The 17,583-nt window shown below is 37.0% G+C and overlaps 1 protein-coding gene across 6 annotated transcripts in view; it reads right to left on the bottom strand.

Moving 5' to 3' along the window:
• Window positions 1–17,583, bottom strand: part of GPHN (gephyrin) — a 562,530-nt gene that overhangs the window by 4,659 nt on the left and 540,288 nt on the right. For all 6 annotated transcript variants that reach the window (XM_036267724.1, XM_036267708.1, XM_036267715.1 and 3 more), the window contains 2 exons: window positions 14,898–14,962; window positions 10,137–10,240 (listed from right to left, as the gene is read on the bottom strand). In XM_036267724.1, coding sequence (XP_036123617.1) covers window positions 10,137–10,240; window positions 14,898–14,962 — 169 coding nt within the window. The remainder of the gene's footprint in view (window positions 1–10,136; window positions 10,241–14,897; window positions 14,963–17,583) is intronic.

The raw sequence follows: 17,583 nt of genomic DNA, 5'->3' as shown, positions 1-17,583 counted from the left end.
CTGACGTTATAGTTCTGGTATATTAATCACACCACTTAAGCTTAAGAAAGCACCTATTTCCTAGGAGCTTCAATGCTTACAAGAATGATATACCATGAGTAAACATACACACAATTTTAGGTGAAAAAGCATTGCAAATGGTTAGTGTTTCACTTCTGATGACTTCTTCTATTCATTCAAAATGGGCAGTGGGCTGTGTTTTAGGACTTTTCCTTTGCATATTTTCTGGGCACAAAGCAGACATTCAAGGGATAAAACTGTATTATTTGGTGTAGTATTATGTGATATGTTGTATATAAATGTTTAAGGAAAATAATTAGAAAAAAATAGGTCAACTGAAACAGAAGATAAGCCACAAACTGGGAGAAAGATCTGTAAAAGGCCTGTTATCAAAAATATACAAAGAATTCTTAAAACTCAACAAGGAATGACACAATTAAAAAATGGGCAAAAGACCTGAACAGGTTCCTCACCAAAGATGATAATATACAGGTAATAGGCCTATGAAAAGATGTTCACCATAATATGTTATTAGGAAATTGCAAATTAAAACAACAATGAAATATTATTACACACCTACTAGACGACCAAAAACACTGGCCACACCAAATACTGTGAAGAATGTGGAGGAACAGGATAATCGCTAGTAGGAGTGCAAAATGGTACAGCCACTTTGGAGGACAGTTGGCACTTTTTTACCAAATTAAACACACTTTTACTGTATAATCCAGTGACTGTGCTCCTTGGTATTTACCAAATGAACTGAACATTTATGTCTACACAAAAACCTATACACAAATGTTTATAGCAGCTTTATTCATAATTGCCAAAAGTTGGAAGCAACCAAGATGTTCTTCTGTAGGAGGATGGACAAATAAACGGTGATATAGCTAGACAATGGAATACTATTCAGCATAAAAAGGAATGAGTTATCAAGCCATTAAAAGGCATGAAGGAATCTTAAATATATATTACTGAGTAAAAGAGGCCAATCTGAAAAGAGTACATACTGTATGATTCCAACTATATCACATTCTGGAGAGAGTTAAAGAGGTCAAGGGTTAGCAAGAAGGTAGGGATGAATTGGTGGAACATAGAAAGATTTTTGGACAGTGAAATTATGCTGTATGATATTATAATGACAAATACATGTTATTACACATTTGTCAAGACCAACAATGAACCCTAATGTGACCTATGGACTCTGCGTGACACTGTGTCAGAGTAGGTTTCTTAACTGTAACAAATGTACCACTCTGATGCAGGATATCAATAGTAGGGGAGGTTGTATGTGTGTGAGGCAGGACGTATATGGGAACTCTGTATTTTCTGTAATTTTGCTGTAAACCTAAATGTGCTCTAAAATGTTTTTTATTAAAAGAGCAGAGTATATTTTGTCCTTCCTTTTCCCCCTGCCCATCTTATAGAGAAGTGACCTCAAAGACTTCTCAACAGAGTGAATAATTAATTGCAAATACGGTGTAATAATATTATCACAGAACTGTTTATGTGGACATGTTTAAAAGGACATGAAGAAGTAAATCAACCCTTCTTAGGGACATTAAGAAAGGCTTGCCAGAGGATGTGATGACTGAGTCTTCTGACTAAGGAATTTTCTAAACTGAGAAAGGAGATTGTGGTGGTTAGGGGATAATCTTCTAGGAAGGGAAATAAACATAGGCATAAGCAGGGGATCTCGTGTCCACCGTGGAAGCAGTAATTAGCTTGGTATGGTCAGAATGGGAAGCAGATGAGGCTGGAGAGGAAAACAGGCCTAGGGATGGAGGGTTTCCTATATTCACTTGAGCAGTTTGTATTTAACCCTGGGGTCATGGGAAGCACTGAAGAATTTTAATTGGTGATGCAGGTATGATCAGAGTTAGACAGAAAAGAGATTTAAGGGGAGGCAGGATTAGAAGAATGGAGACCATTAAATATGCCAAGGGTTATAATCTAGTTAATGTTGGAGCCATCATTCAAACTGAGGCTTATTTTGCTACACAGCTTAGGGGATGTGGATGATGGAGTGGGTTTTAGAAGAATGGTGAAGATCTGGAAGACCAGTAAGTAATGGAAGAAGCTAATGTATGGAATTTATAAGGATCACCAAAGAGACTTTGGCCCCTGCTGAGATACGTAAATTGAATGCAACAACTTGAATAGCTGTATACTCTTCTCTAGTTGTGCTTAATGGCCTAGAAATAAAAATGAAGGGAAAAGAAAGACTGATCCAAGTTTGTGGATTCTTAGAGTAGGTTGTAGTGGAAGGAAGAAGAGGCAAAAACAAGTTGAAGGTGGTGGAAAAAAGTTGAAGTGATACACCACAGGATTTAGATTGGATGAGGGAAGTGGTAAAGCCAGAAGGGGCCTATGGATTGAGGGAAAAGGGTCAGGGTTAGAGCGTTGTTTATACTCTTTTATATCTACTGATTGGTACTTGCCATTGTTCTTCTATGTTTTTTTATAAATTTTTTGTTGTTGTTGTTACAGATGTTTCTCCTTTTACCCCATTGGCACCCCCTCCCCATCCCCCACTTTGTTGTCCATGTCCATTGGTTATGCATACATGCATATAAGTTCTGTGGTTTATCTCTTCCCACCCCCACCACCCCCTATTCTGGGGGTTGTCAGTCTGTGCCCTACTTCCATGTTTCTGGGTCTACCGTATTCCTCAGACTGTTATGTTCATTATATTCCATATATAAGTGAGATCATGTGGTATTTGTCTTTTTCTGCTTGGCTTATTTCACTTAGAATAATACTTTCCAGGTCCCTCCATGTCGTCTCAGAGGATAAGAGATCTTACAGCTGCATAGTACTCCACTGTGTATATGTACCACTGTTTTTTTATCCATTCGTCTACTGATGGATACGTGGGCTGTTTCCAGATCTTAGCTATTGTAAATAGTGCTGCTATGAACATGGGGGTACATATATTCTTTCTAATTGGTGTTTCAGGCTTCTTAGTGTATATTCCTAGAAGTGGGATCACTGGGTCAAATCGTAGTTCAATTTTTAATTTTTTGAGGTAACACCATAGTGTTTTCCATAGTGGCTGCACCAGTCTGCATTCCCACCTGCAGTGTACTAGAGTCCCCTTTTCTCCACACCCTCGCCAACTCTTGTTGTTTGATGATTTGTTGATGGCGGCCATTCTGACAGGTGTGAGGTGATACCTCATTGTTGTTTTAATTTGCATCTCTCTGAGGATTAGTGATGTTGAGCATTTCTTCATATGTCTCTCAGCCATTTGTATGTCCTGTTTGGAGAGGTATCTATTTAGTTCCTCTTCCCATTTATTAATTGGGTTCTTTGTCTTCCTTTTGTTGAGTTGTATGAGCACTCTATATATTTTGGAAATTAACCCTTTATCTGATGTATCATTGGCAATGATGTTCTCCCATACAGTGGGTTGCCTTTCCATTTTGATGATTGTTTCTTTTGCTGTGCAGAAGCTTTTGAGTTTGATGTAGTCCCATGTGTTCATTTTTTCCTTTGTTTCTGTTGCCTTAGGTGATGTATCAGTGAAAATTCTGCTGCATATGATGTCCGAAATTCTGATGTCTACATTTTCTTCTATAATTTTTATGGATTCACGGGTCACATTTAAGTCTTTTATCCATTTTGAGTTTATTTTTGTGCATGGTGTAAGTTGATGGTCTAGTTTTATTATTATTATTTTTGCATATAGCTGTCCAATTTTCCCAACACCATTTATTAAAGAGGCTGTCTTTACTCCACTGTATGCTCTTGCCCCTTTGTCAAATATTAATTGAGCATATTGCCTTCGGTCCATTTCTGGGTTCTCAGTTCTGTTCCACTGGTCTATATGCCTTGTGCCAGTACCAGGCTGTTTTGATTACAGTTGCTTTGTAGTATAACCTGATATCTAGTATTGTGATCCCACCTACTTTGTCCTTCTTTTTCAAAATTGCTGTGGCTATTTAGGGTCTTTTTTTGGTTCCATATGAACTTTTAAAGTATTTGTTCTAGTTCTGTGAAATATGTCGTTGGTATTTTGATGGAGATTGCCTTGAATCTATAGATTGCTTTGGGTAGTATGGACATTTTAATGATGTTAATTCTTCTAATCCATGAACAAGGTATGTGCTTCCACTTTTTTATATCTTCCTTTATTTCTTTTTTCAATGTCCTGTAGTTTTCTGCAAATAGGTCCTTTACTTCTTTGGTTAAGTTTATTCCTAGGTATCTTAATTTTTTTGCCGTGATGGTAAATGGGGTGGTTTTTTCAGTTTCTCTTTCTGTGAGTTCATCACTGGTGTATATGAATGCCATCAATTTCTTGACGTTAATTTTGTATCCTGCTACTTTGCCAAATGCATTTATTAAGTCTATTAGATTTTTGATGGAGTCTTTAGGGTTTTCTATGTATAATATCATGTCATCTGCAAATAATGACAGTTTCACTTCCTCCTTTCCCATTTGGGTCCCTTTTATTTTTTCTTCCTGTCTGATTGCTGTGGCTAAGACTTCTGGTACTATATTAAATAAGAGTGCTTACCATTGTTCTTAATTTGTATACCAGAGTTGGTGATTTTTGAAATGTAGCAGTTCCCAGTATCAAAAAGGACATGTGTGTGAGTTGCTGAAGTAGAAATAAAAGTATTTAGAATTATGGAAATGAAACAACTGATGGTAAGAGGTGAGGTAGAGAAGAGGACTATTAGACAATTGCCAAAGACCTGAATGTCTTTGGAAGCTTTGAAGGCGGGAATGATGAGAAGGTGAGAGCTTGGAAAGATTTAGGGGAATAGACTGGGACTAGGACTGCACAGATTGGAGAAGAGAGTTTGTCAGAAAACAGCTGACCAAAGGGGATTCCATTTGGGTGAAGGCCCAAGATGACATGTTTACAGCTCTGTTGGGTGCTGGGGGGTTGGCCTCTACTCAGATCTGGTCAAAACTTCCAAAGGGTGGTTAAAGGAGCTTGATACTAAATTTTTTGTTAAGTGCTACAGAAGTGATGAGGCACTCATTTCATTAGTTTACCAGAGAGGACCTTGAGATACTACTGGATGCCTGTTATAAGAGAATGTTATGGTCTATGGGTCAAAAAACAGATATAGAAATGATAGATCTGTCCATGATTTGTAAGAAATATATAAATTAGTTTTAGCTTATTGTTAGAAAATGAAAAAGATAACTAGGTTTAGAAATTTTTGAAAAAATGAATTTGAAACTGATTCATATCTGCGGTTGCATGAATTTTAAAGTTACCTGATGATCAATGACAGATTTTGTCACAATGAACAACCACATTTCTCTCGACAGTTGCAAACACCTTAGCAATTTTCAAACAATATAAACATTTTGTTGAAATGCTTTGTATTTTATTGTTTATGACATCAGTCAGAAAGCATTAATCAAGTTCTTATATCATTCAGGACACTAATGTTCAAGAGACAAGGGAAGGTGTGTGGGGTTGGGGGGTTGGAAGATGGATGTTTTTTAATCGTGCGTTAGGCACTCTCAACCTTGTGTTAATGCATTCTCGGAATCCTAGCAAGGGGTGGGGCACCTTGCCTGCCCAGGTGTACTGGGTATTTCATTTGCATGTGAATAAGGGTTTATTATCTTTTGGCTTCAAGGTCTCTTCCTTTAAAAAACAAGAGACAAAGCTAGGGTGTATGCAGTAATGCCATCTCAAGGATATAATTTACTTAAAAACATTTGTAACCTGGGGGTACCAATCTGCAAATAAATGGAACTGTGTCCAGAGAACTGGATCATTTGCTCTCTTGCAAATCTCCCTCTCACCCCAACCAGCGTGTGGTTGTAGGTTCATTGCGTTGCACCGATCCCGGCATGCCGAGAGACGGCCAGGTGGACAAATTACAGTAGTCTAGTGAAGTTCCAACATGCTTGTTCTCTCCTAGAACATGCTGTTCTGGTCCCAAGGCAGATGGAAGTATTTTCCCTTTTCTTTCTCTTAATCAATGCCTGATATGAGGTAAGCTGTTAATACTAGTAAGAGTTACTTCAGGTATGTTTCTAGTGAAAAAAGTTGAGAACGGGGGGGGGGGGGGCAGTACAGGGTGCTCTGATGGAATAATAAGGAAACACATGATAGGATGTGCTTTTATGGAAACATTAGGTCAATAATTCTGTTCGACGAATTTCTAGGATTATGTTTCTGATTGTCTATTAAAAACCAGAAGTATTTCAACTTCAACCATACCTGACCATGGAAACAGGCCAAATGTTTGTTGTAAACTGATGCTCTTCAGAATGCGCTGATATAAAAGGATGACATTTTCTTTACCGACCTTTTATTATAATCCAGCATTGCTCTACCCATAGGACAGCTACAACACAGTCCAGCAGTGTGAGTTACTGACACCAGCATTTAAAATCCACTCCACTGCCCAGCTGGTGTGACTCACTGGTGGAGTGTTGATCCATAGCTCACTAGTTTGATTCTCGGTCAGGACACATGCCCAGGCTGTGGGCCCAATCCTCAGTTAGGGGCATGCAGGAGGCAACCAATCGATGATCTCTCTCATCAATGTTTCTATCTCTCTCTCCCTCCTAATTCTTCTCTCTCTCTCTCTCTCTAAAAAAAAAAAAAAAAAAAAAAAATCCACTCCACTTCCCCAAAGCAACAGGAATTAAGAGAGGCTGTGATTGTGGCAAACATTTCAGAGAACAGTAATAACAGCTGTCTGTAAGCTGCTTCTTGGATGGTCTGAAAGTAGAGACAATAAACTTGAACCATGTTTCAAGTAAGTGAACAGAGTTATGTTCTAAAGTGACAGTTAAATCAATAAACATGTGGGAGTTCGATCTGGGGAATTAAAACAAAAGAAGTAAGCAGCCAAGTATACTGGTGACCCATTCTGAGCCCCAGATACACTGCTTTATGGGAAAAAGGAGTCTAACTAATTCTTAGACCAGTTCTCAATTCCATGGGCTAACAGGAGCGAGCAGCATCCTACACAATGTACTAAGCTTCAGAGTGATTACAGAACACTGTCTAATCACTATCAGAACAAATGGCTGCCACAATGTCAGTTTTAAAGAAGAGAAGGTGGATATTTAAATGAGAAATAGATAAGATTCACAATAGCTTTGCTAAGTCAAAGAGAAGTCCTCTTTCTTTCTCATATAATATGGGTTTTCCTTATTTCCTAAATTTAGCAAATATGAAAATAATGGGCAAATTCAGAATTACTGGTTTAAATGTCTAAATCTAAGTTTCATGGCTCTGACCTTTGGATTTGGTCAGATTCATTGATGGCTTTTTTCTTCTTTTTCCACTTAATTTAAAATAAGACCACCACTGTGATTATTGAAAAATAAATAAATTTAAAAAAACTTTGATTTCAGAAATATCTAGTTGAACTTATACTGAGATTTTAAGGAGACTACCAAGTCTCAATATTTAGGTCAATGTTAAAATATCTGAAGCCTAAATTATCTTAATGTTTTTATCCTATAATCTCTCAGAGTAATATTTTATTAATATTTCCTCATTTTCTTTTATATTTTATATTCTTCCTGTGAACTAATCATAGCATTCTGTCATATCTGACTTTATTTAAGAGCCCTTGAAAAGTAATGCTTTGGGTACTGGGAAAACTATATATTTATATTCAAAAGGATAAAACTGGACTCATATCTATACAATACACAAAAATCAACTCAAAATGTATTGAAGACTTAAATGTAAGATCTGAAACTGTAAAACTCTTAGAAGAAAACAGGAGAAAATCTTCTTGATATTGGTCTTAGCAAAGATTTCTTAGATTTGACACCAAAAGCATAGCCAACAAAATCAGAAATCAACAAGTGGGACTACATTAAGCTAAAAAACTTCTGCACAGCAAAGAAAACAATCAACACAGTGAAAAGGCAACCTATGAAATGGGAGCAAATATTTATAAACCATCTATCTGATAAGGGGTTAATATCCAAAATACATAAAAATCTCCTATAACTCAATAACAAAAACCAAACAACTTGATTAAAAAATGGGCAAAGGACTTCAGTAGACATTTCTCCAAAGAAGACATACAAATGGCTATCACATATATGAAAGGTGCTCAACATTACTAATTGATAGAAAAATGCAGATTAATACCACAATGAGATATAACCTCGAACCTGTTCGGATAGTTTTTACTAAAAACAAACAAACAAATAAACAAAAACCCAGCCCTGGCCAGGTGGCTCAGCTGGTTGGAGCATCATCCCGTACACTGAAAGGTTTGATTCCAGGTGAGGGCACATACCTAGGGTGTGGGTTTGATCTCTGGTTGGGGCAAGTGCAGGAGGAAACCGATCAATGTTTCTCTCACATCAATGTTTCTCTCTCTCTCTCTCCCTCCCTCCCTTTCTCTTTACCTTCCTCTCTCTCTGAAATCAATAAAACACTATCCTTGAGTGAGGATTAACTCCCCCCCCCTCCCCCCGCCAAAAAGACAATAAGTAATGGTGAGGATGTGGAGAAACTGTTAGTGGGAATATAGAATGGTACAATCACTATAAAAAACAGCATAGAGATTCCTTAAAAACTTAAAAATAGAGCAATTCCACTTCTGGGTATATGTCAAAAAAAAAAAAAAATTGAAATCAAAGACATATCTGCATCCCCATGTTCACTGTAGCATTATTCACAATAGCCAAGATATGGAAATAACCCAAATGTCCATCAACAGATGAATGGATGAATGGATACACACACACACATTTTATGTCTATATGTAAAATGTGTGTATACATACACACACACACAGGAATATTTTTCAGCTTAAAAAAAAAGAAAGCCTACCATTTTTGGCAACCCAGCGTACATTATTCTGGGTGAAATAAATTAGTCACAGATTGCACTTATGTACGGTATCTGAAATAATCAAACTCATAGAAGCAGAGAATAGAATGTTGGTTGCCAGGGCCTAGGGGAGGAGGAAATGGGCAATTGTTGCTCAATGGATATAAAGTTTCTGTTATGCAAGGTGAAAAAAGTTCTAGAGATTTGCTGTACAACATGTAGTTAATAACATGATACTGTGCACTTTAAAATATGTTAGGATAGTGCTCATGTTAAATGTTCTTACCATGAGACAAACAAACAAACCAAACCAGTAAGACACAAGAAAATTTTTGGAGGTGATGCATACGTTTAGTACCTTGATGGTGGCGATGATATCATGGGTGTATGCAAATGTCCAAACACATCAAAATGCTTACATAAAATAGGTGCAATTTTTGTATATAAATTATAGATCAATAAAGCTTTAAAAAGTCATGGTTTGGTATTGTAGTTTATATTTCTAATAAAACTGTCCATCAGTTACACAGAAAGTGTGTTTTACAATTACTTATGTAGTAGTGGTGGTAGAGAAGGGGACTCTAATTTCCAATTGACTTTTACTGTATGTGTAATTCCTCAGCCTTGGTAGTCCTTTGCCAAACAAAATGGTCACCCTTTCCTTCTGATTCACTAGAGTCTCCTTCTAATCCTTTGTCTTTTTCTTAACTGTTTAAAATTTAGCAGTGAGCTTTCAGAAAAAGTGAGCAGGTAAATTACTGTCCTTTGAGTTCACACAGGTGAAAGGGAATTCTTGTCCCTCCTTCCATATAGGTTTAGTGTTAGGGTAGTGCCAGCCACATCTATTAACTGTTTTGTCATTATATTTCCACTCTCATATGGACTTGCTAGAGAAAATTATTCACGTTAGAAGTCATGGAATAATGTGGGAGGGGAATGAAAGGGACCCTTTCCTCTCTATTTTCTCTCCTTTTTTTTTTTTCATTTATCTTCAGAAAGAGCAGGAGGGAGGGAGGGAGAAAGAGAGAGAGAAACATCAATGTGAGAGAGACACATCAAGTGGTTGCCACCCACATGACCCCAACTGGGGCTGGGGACAAACTGCAACCGAGGTACATGCCCTTAGCAGGAGCCAAACCCGGGACTCTCTGATCCACAGGCCGATGCTCTAACCGCTGAGCCAAACTGGTCAGGGCTCTATTTCTATATTTTCTATCTCAAAAGGGAGACTATAATTACATTTCCCCTCAAAACTAATACAACATTCTAGATGGTTCTAGATCTAGATCATATCCTTAATTGTCATTAGGCTTCCATTTCAGTTCCTGGTTATTAGAAACATTACCCTGGCTTTGATGATCGTTGGCCGAGGATCCAAGATGCCCTGCATCTTTCTCAGTGCAGGCACAACAAAGAGATTGCAGGTGACCACAGCTGACACAGGATTTCCTGAAAGTCAACCAAGCAGTTATTTCAGTATACACATACAATTTACCAAATAATTATGTATACCTTCAGGTATCATAGAGAAGTACGTGACTGCTTTTCTTTCTCTTCTGAATCACCTTAAATCCAAAAGGATACCAGAATAGACCTACAGTCAACCAAATGCACAGAGGGCGCAACCTTTTTGGTCTACCAATGAAACGCAGAGACTTCTGACGTCCAGAAGCTGGTTAATACCATTTATTTCTTTTTCCCTGAGGGCTATACATTAGCAATCTTGGTAAGTTTAAAAGCTGTTTCTACTTGCTATTTTTTAAAATTGTTGACACTATTACGGATGTTCCCCATTCCCCCCTTTTTATTCTTGTGTACTTGCTATTTTTAAAATGTTTTAAAATTTCCATAGTAATACATGCTCAGTTAAAAAAAATATTTGAAAGTAGGACAGAGCATAAATAAATTTATCCCTAGTCCCCTCTACCCAGACATTTCTTTAAATTAAAAAAAATAAATAAAACTAAACGATTTTCAATGTAAAGGATTTTATTGACAATAAATACTGTACGGACTGAATTGTGATTTTCCCCCCTCCTATTCCTTTATTGAAGTCTTAACCCCCAATGTGACTTTATTTGAAGATAGGGTCTTCAGAGAGGTAAGTAAAATTAAATTAGGTCATAAGGGTGAGGCCCTAATTCAACAGAAGTGGTGTCCTTATAAAAAAAGGAAGAAACATCAGGAGGGTAAGTGCACAGAGGAAGGGCCATGTGATGGTATAGTGAGAAACTAGCCATCTGTAAGCCAGGAAGAAAAACCTCGGTAGAAACTAAGCTTGCCTGAATGTAGCTCATAGATTTCCAGTCTAGTCCCTAGAACTGTGAGAAAAATAGACTTCTGTTGTCTATAATCCAGTCATCTAGTCTGTGATATTCTGTTATGGCAGCATGAGCAGACTAATTCAAACATCGAGTTCTTTTACAGTTATAAAAAAATGTGAGAAATTCAATTGTACCTCTCCAAGAAGGAATCTGGGTGTGCCACACACTTTAAAAAGAGGAAAAGTGGGTTATGAAAAAAATGACTAGGCTGAGAATGACAGATTAATTTTTTTTTTAATCCTCACCCGAGGACATTTTTTCATTTTTTTTCAGATAGAGTGGGAGAGAGAGAGAGAGGAAGAGAGAGAGAAACATTGATGTGAAAGGGACACATCGAGTGGTTGCCACCCGCAAAACCCAACTAGGGCCAGGGACAAACTTCAACCGAGGTACATGCCCTTAGCGGGAACTGAACCCGGGTCTCTCTGAACTACAACAGGCTGACGCTCTAACCACTGAGCAAAACCGGCCAAGGCTACAGATTAATTTTTTATGTGGTATATTGACGAACCAAGCTGTGTGATTCTGATGAGTTCCAAACTTTTTTGAGCCTAACTTTACTCATTCACAAAATAAAAGTTGGAGTTCATGATTCTTAACATCCCTTCTGGTTCTAAAATTCTAATTTTACTAATACTTTTATACAGTTGTATGTGAATATGTATATACTGGGGATATATGATAGGCTATTAGATTTTTATGTTCCCTTGGCCTGGCTATGTGCTGCTAATTGTATCACCAAAGTAAAAGGCGATGGCCAGTTTAGCCTGTTATTAGCCAAAATCATACTTTTAATTTTCTTCTACCTACAAAAGTAGTTAAGAATAGATTTTCTTAAATTGTAAAAAGTGATGAGTGATACTTATTATTTCAATGGAAAAATGAGTTGTCCAACAGAACTACAGACTCTTAATAAGAATCAATTGCTTTTCTTTTGCCTCAAAATACAAAAAGATGGAATTTTTCTGAAAAAACAAACAGAAGTTATTGTTCATTTAACAATAATTATAGAATTCCTGTAATTGCTACTGCTTTATAAAATTACTCTATAAAAATAGGGTTGGAATGATTGATATAAAAAACTGCAAATATGGCCCTGGCCAGTTTGGCTCAGCGGTTAGAGTGTCGGCCTGCGGTCCGGAGAGACCTGGGTTCGGTTTCCGCTAAGGGCACGTACTTCAGTTGCAGTTTGTCCCCGGCCCTGGTTGGTCGTGCGGGTGGCAGCCACTTGATGTGTCCCTTCACGTCAATGTTTCTCTCTCTCTCTCCCTTCCTCTCTCTCCCTCCCACTCTATCTGTACAAAAAAAAATGGAAAAATATCCTTGGGTGAGGATAAAAAACAAAAAAACAACAACAAAAAACCTGCAAATATGGTTATTTCAGGGGGGAAGGGGATTACAGATAACATTTCTTTTTATTTTTAAGTATGTTTTTATTTATATTTTAGAGAGAGAGATAGAAACATTGATGTGAGAGAGAAACATCCATTGGCTGCCTCCTGCATGACCCCTAATAGGGATCAAGCCTGCAACCCCAGCATGTGCCCTGACTTGGAATCGAACCAGGAGCTCTCAGTCCATGGGACAATGCTCAATCCACTGAGCCACACCAGCTGGGCATGGATAACATTTCTTAATGCTTATCAGTATTTTCTAATGTTTTTATAGTAAACATATGTGTTTTACAGTCATTTAAAAAAGTTACAAAATAGCAAGTAGATACACAAAACTTTTAAACTGTTTTAAAACTTATTAAGATTAGTAATGGCTTTAAATGTATGGCCCTTGGGAAAGCAGAAGTATAATTCTGAATTTTAAAATCCTTGTTAAAAGGAACCTCTTTGCTGCTCCTACAATCTGAATGGGTGAGCTCTTGCTGCCCTCTTTTGTTTTTATCAGGCTGAGCAGAGAAAATTTCAAATTAAAGTAGTAATTTGAATGTAGGTTATTTAATTATAATTTCTTTGGTAGATAAACAATACTTCCTTAATAATGGTGAATTAGGCTCCCATTCTAACATTCTTTTGTCACTGATGGTTTGCAGTTTGAGTCAAAGCTTCTGTAGACAAAGTAAACAGTGTCTTCGAGGCAAATTAAAGCTAGAAAGAGGATTATATGTTTATACAATGATTTTTAGAATATCTAAGGATATATTAAAGGCCCTAAGGAGTTCTATACTACAAATTTTGAAGTCTACTTACTTTACTTACACGTCCTCTCTCTTAAAATTTCTTACATGATAGTTATCTAACCTCTTTTAATGCTTATACATTTATTGGGGCTTTAAAAAATGATTTTAAAGCTCTACATTTTTCTGCCTGCTTTCTTTTTTTATATCTCTATTTTGAGACTTATTTAATATAAAAAGCAAATAAATATCTCAAAGCCACCAGGTTTGTCCATCTGAAAGAACAAGCAGGTTATTTTTTGAAGGGACCTGTGTAGTAAAAACACAGAGAATGGAACACTGCTACAGATGAGGGGACATTTTTAAGGGTTTAAAAAATAACAAGTAGATATACAAAACTTCTAAACTGCTTTAGAATTTACCAAGATTAGTAATGGCTTTAAAAGCACGGCTTTAAATACACAGCTAAAAGTCAATGAAAAATTGAACTTGAAAGTCCTTGTGAACGCAACCACTTGGCCTTTTAGAAAATACAGATAAACACTAAAAAGTGCTATTCAAATCCCCTTCCCCCTGAAATAACCACTATCTGAACATGTGAGTCTGCTCACATGGCAGCGAGGGTGAGGATAGTGCTGTGGTCAGACTGATGATGCCTGGGATTGGCTGAGAAGTAGCAGTACTAGTGGCCCTTCCTTCCATGTTGCCCTTCCCCCTCCCACCAGTCCAAATCTGGCAAAAGCCAAAGACAGTTCTGTATTTTTGTTCTAGCATTTGCATGGATGATTTACAGCTCTTTGGCCCCTTGAGCACAATACTTCAAATTGTAGGACTTGATTAGGCTGCTAACTTTGACCAATTTCCTATAAGGAAAAGCAGGGTTCCCAGAAAGACCTGGTGGCAGCTAATATTTGGTTATCATCATAGGGTTTGGAATGTGCTCTGAAAGATACTATCTAATTTAACTTTCACACCAACCCTGTGAAGTAAATATGAGCCCCATTTTATAGATGAAGAAACACCTTCAGTGAGGTTAAATGATTTGTTCAAGTAAAGCTGGGACTTGAGCCCACCTGGGTCCATTAGATTCCAAATCAAGAGCTCTCATGGGGGACTGATCACCTGGGATTAAAAAAAAAATTCGGCCTGGCCGGTGTGGCCCAGTGGTTGAGCGTCAACCCATGCACCAAGAGGTTGCCAGTTTGATTCCTGGTCAGGCCACATGCCCAGGTTATGGGCCTGATCCCCAGTGGGGGGCATGCAGGAGGTGGCCAATCGATGTTCTCTCTCATAGATGTTTCTAGCTCTCTCTAAAATCAATAAAGAAAGAAAGAAAACAAATTGGGCCCTTGTTGGTTTGGCTCAGCAGTTAGAGCATCAGCCCTCAGACCAAAGGGTCTTGGGTTTGATTCCTGGTCAAGGTCACATACCTGGGTTGCAGGTTTGATCCCCGGCCCCAGTTGTATAATGCGGGAGGCAACCAATCAATGTGTCTGTCTCATATCCATGTTTCTCTCGCTGTCCCTCCCTCTTTCCCTTCCACTCTATCTAAAAAATCAATGGAAAAATATCCTTCAGTGAGGATTAACCAGAAAAAACAAAATTGGTCATTTTTTTCAGAAAAGGCAAAATAAACTGTTTCAATTATTCTTACCTGGTAGTGCAAAAATTATTTTTCTTACACCATCAATGTCCAAAGTTGCAAATGTTGTTGGCAGGCTAGAGAAAAAAATAGATTGTTAGTGACTGTAAAGTAGTATGACGAATAAATTCACTACTCTAGTTTTCTTGTTACTTGGCTCTCCATTTAGAAAGCTTGTCATATAAAAATAACTTTCTGTTGTTTCTTTAAACCTTTATACCCTGAAGTGTTTCAAGAGATTTAAATTAATTTGTTTTTAGCATCTACTGTTTCCAAGTAACCGAACTCCTTGGCTTTCTGTAGCTTACTTCCCCCCTTCCTGCCAGTACCATAGAAGAACATCCCAAGTCCTGGAGCTTCTCCACTCATCTAGCTAATGATGTCTACACTACTGTTGCTGGAGATTCTTAACAATCATTCTTATTATCAGAAGACAACCTTGGAATACATACCTATCAGATAACTGCCTATTGCTCAAGATGAAGGTTTCTCAACCCTTTAAAACAGTACTCAGCAATGAACATAAGAACCTCCCTCCTATAAAGGGAGTGTTTTGAAATGTCAAAATGAATAAAATACCATGACTAGAACAAAATTAAGGCAATAGTAATGTAAAAAATTCTCAAATTATACTTCCTCAAGATTCTGACATGAATCCTTAGCAATGGGGATATGGAGAGCAGTGAGTGAGTGGCATGGACAAGGTGGGCAGTTAATAATAATGTTTGTCTATTGACTACCCTTTAATATAGAATTTCAGCTAAAATTTTCAATTTATTAATGAAACTTGAGTGATGTAGAATCCTTAGGGAATGCAAAAATTTCCATACAGTTGAAAATTATCTTTTAAAGCATCCAAATTGTTTTCATTTTTACTATTTTTGCAGGTTGGTCTTTCAAAAATGGGTCACTCACTCATTACCTTTAGCAATAATATTTTTTGATGATTTATAGTCATCATTATTAACTTACTATACTCTTCTATAATACAGTGATTTTGTTTTTTTTTTCACTTATAAACCATAACCCCATACCACACACTGTAGTGTTTCTATAGTTCTTGTTTCTGTTTTTCTTTTGTTTGTTTGTTTAAAAAAATTTTTATCCTTTTCTGAGGATGTGTTTATTGATTTAAGTGGAGGAGAGAGGGAGAGAGAGAGAGAAGGAGAAAGAGAGAGAGAGAGAGAGAAACATTGATTGGTTTCCTCCCAGGTATGTGCCCTGACCAGGAATTGAACCTGAAAAGCTGTTTTGGTGTGTGGGATGATGCTCCAACCAGCTGAGCCACATGGCCAGGACATCTGTTTTTTTTCTTTTTACTAGTGTTTTTCTGTGGCTCCCCTTAATGCTAGACTGCCATCATCTTGAACCTTAAAGCTTGCTTTAGGTTTGGAAACCAGATAGTGTAATAACAGTTATATTGTTGGAATGATTACAATAAGAGCAATAATAAAAATTACTATTTTTAAAGAAACAGCTATGCATTGCATCCGCTATTTCATTTAATTTTCACAGCAATCTCTGAGGTATATACAATTATCATCCCATTTTATAGATGAGGAAACTCATAGAGATTATGTAATTTGCTCCAAATCACTCAGCTACTAGGTGGGAAAACAAAGATTTGAACCAAGGTCTAATTGTATGGCTCATAATTTCATGAGCCTCTGTGTACAGGGTATGCTGTATGTAGATTCTGGCTACTCTGAAAGCCTTTTTGCTCACTTTCTGATTCTTTGCTGTATTTTAGAAAAATGAGATTAGATTGTCATATTGATTGACAGATAAGGTTATTTGGCAATGATTGTTACCGTGTGATGAAAATAATTTCCAAGATACATTCTCAAAAACAGTTATAGTCACTGTAGATGACACATAAAAACTGTGTTTAGTAGATCTGGTTGATAATACTCCAAATGCTTTTTTTTTAGTATCTCTGTGTCTAAAAATGAAAGAGGTTAATTACCTTCTGAATGCACTGTGTGTGGGAAGAGCAAGGCTAAATTGTTCTGAGATTTTATATTTATTCTTGTTCTATTAAGCAGCAATTACCTTTAAAATCTTATCTTTAGACAAGTATAGAATTCTGGAGAAGTAAAGGAAGCCCATTTAATCTACTAAACCACTCTATTATAGCAAACTAACACATATAATAAGAATGAGGAAGGAACGCATAACACCTTCAATCTATTGTATTTAAAGCCAACGTAAATCATCTTTTGCATCTTGCAGATAGGTACTATGATTTCTTTAAAGGCACTCATTCAAATAAAGATTCCATTACAACAAAATATTTTGTTATCATGCATTGCTAACATGAGTGTCCTATTGCTAGACTGAAGCTTTTTTAAGCTCTGGGAAGCCATTTCCTTGGAACTCAACACTTATTGTTCAATTCTCCTCTTGAGATGAGAATGTAATAGAATTTATACAATCCTATACAAGTCACAGAGGGTTATGACTTCAAGTGAGTAGAATAAGCATTAGGAAATAATGAACTCTCAAAGTTGAGGAAAGTGGTTAAAAAAAAAAGACTGAAAATGAAAAGAGTACCAAAATTATACACTATAGGTGCTGAGATTAATTTAAATAATATATATTACACAGATAATTCTCTTCTAGCGGTGAGGTCAAGTAATGTCAGCTTCTTTCTCACTGCAGAGGGAATATCAATTTAATTTTGGGGTTTATTCAGGAG

This window comes from Molossus molossus, unplaced genomic scaffold, assembly GCF_014108415.1.
Source record: "Molossus molossus isolate mMolMol1 unplaced genomic scaffold, mMolMol1.p scaffold_m16_p_1, whole genome shotgun sequence".
Lineage (NCBI taxonomy): Eukaryota > Metazoa > Chordata > Mammalia > Chiroptera > Molossidae > Molossus > Molossus molossus.
This window is presented reverse-complemented; position numbering and strand designations above follow the sequence as displayed.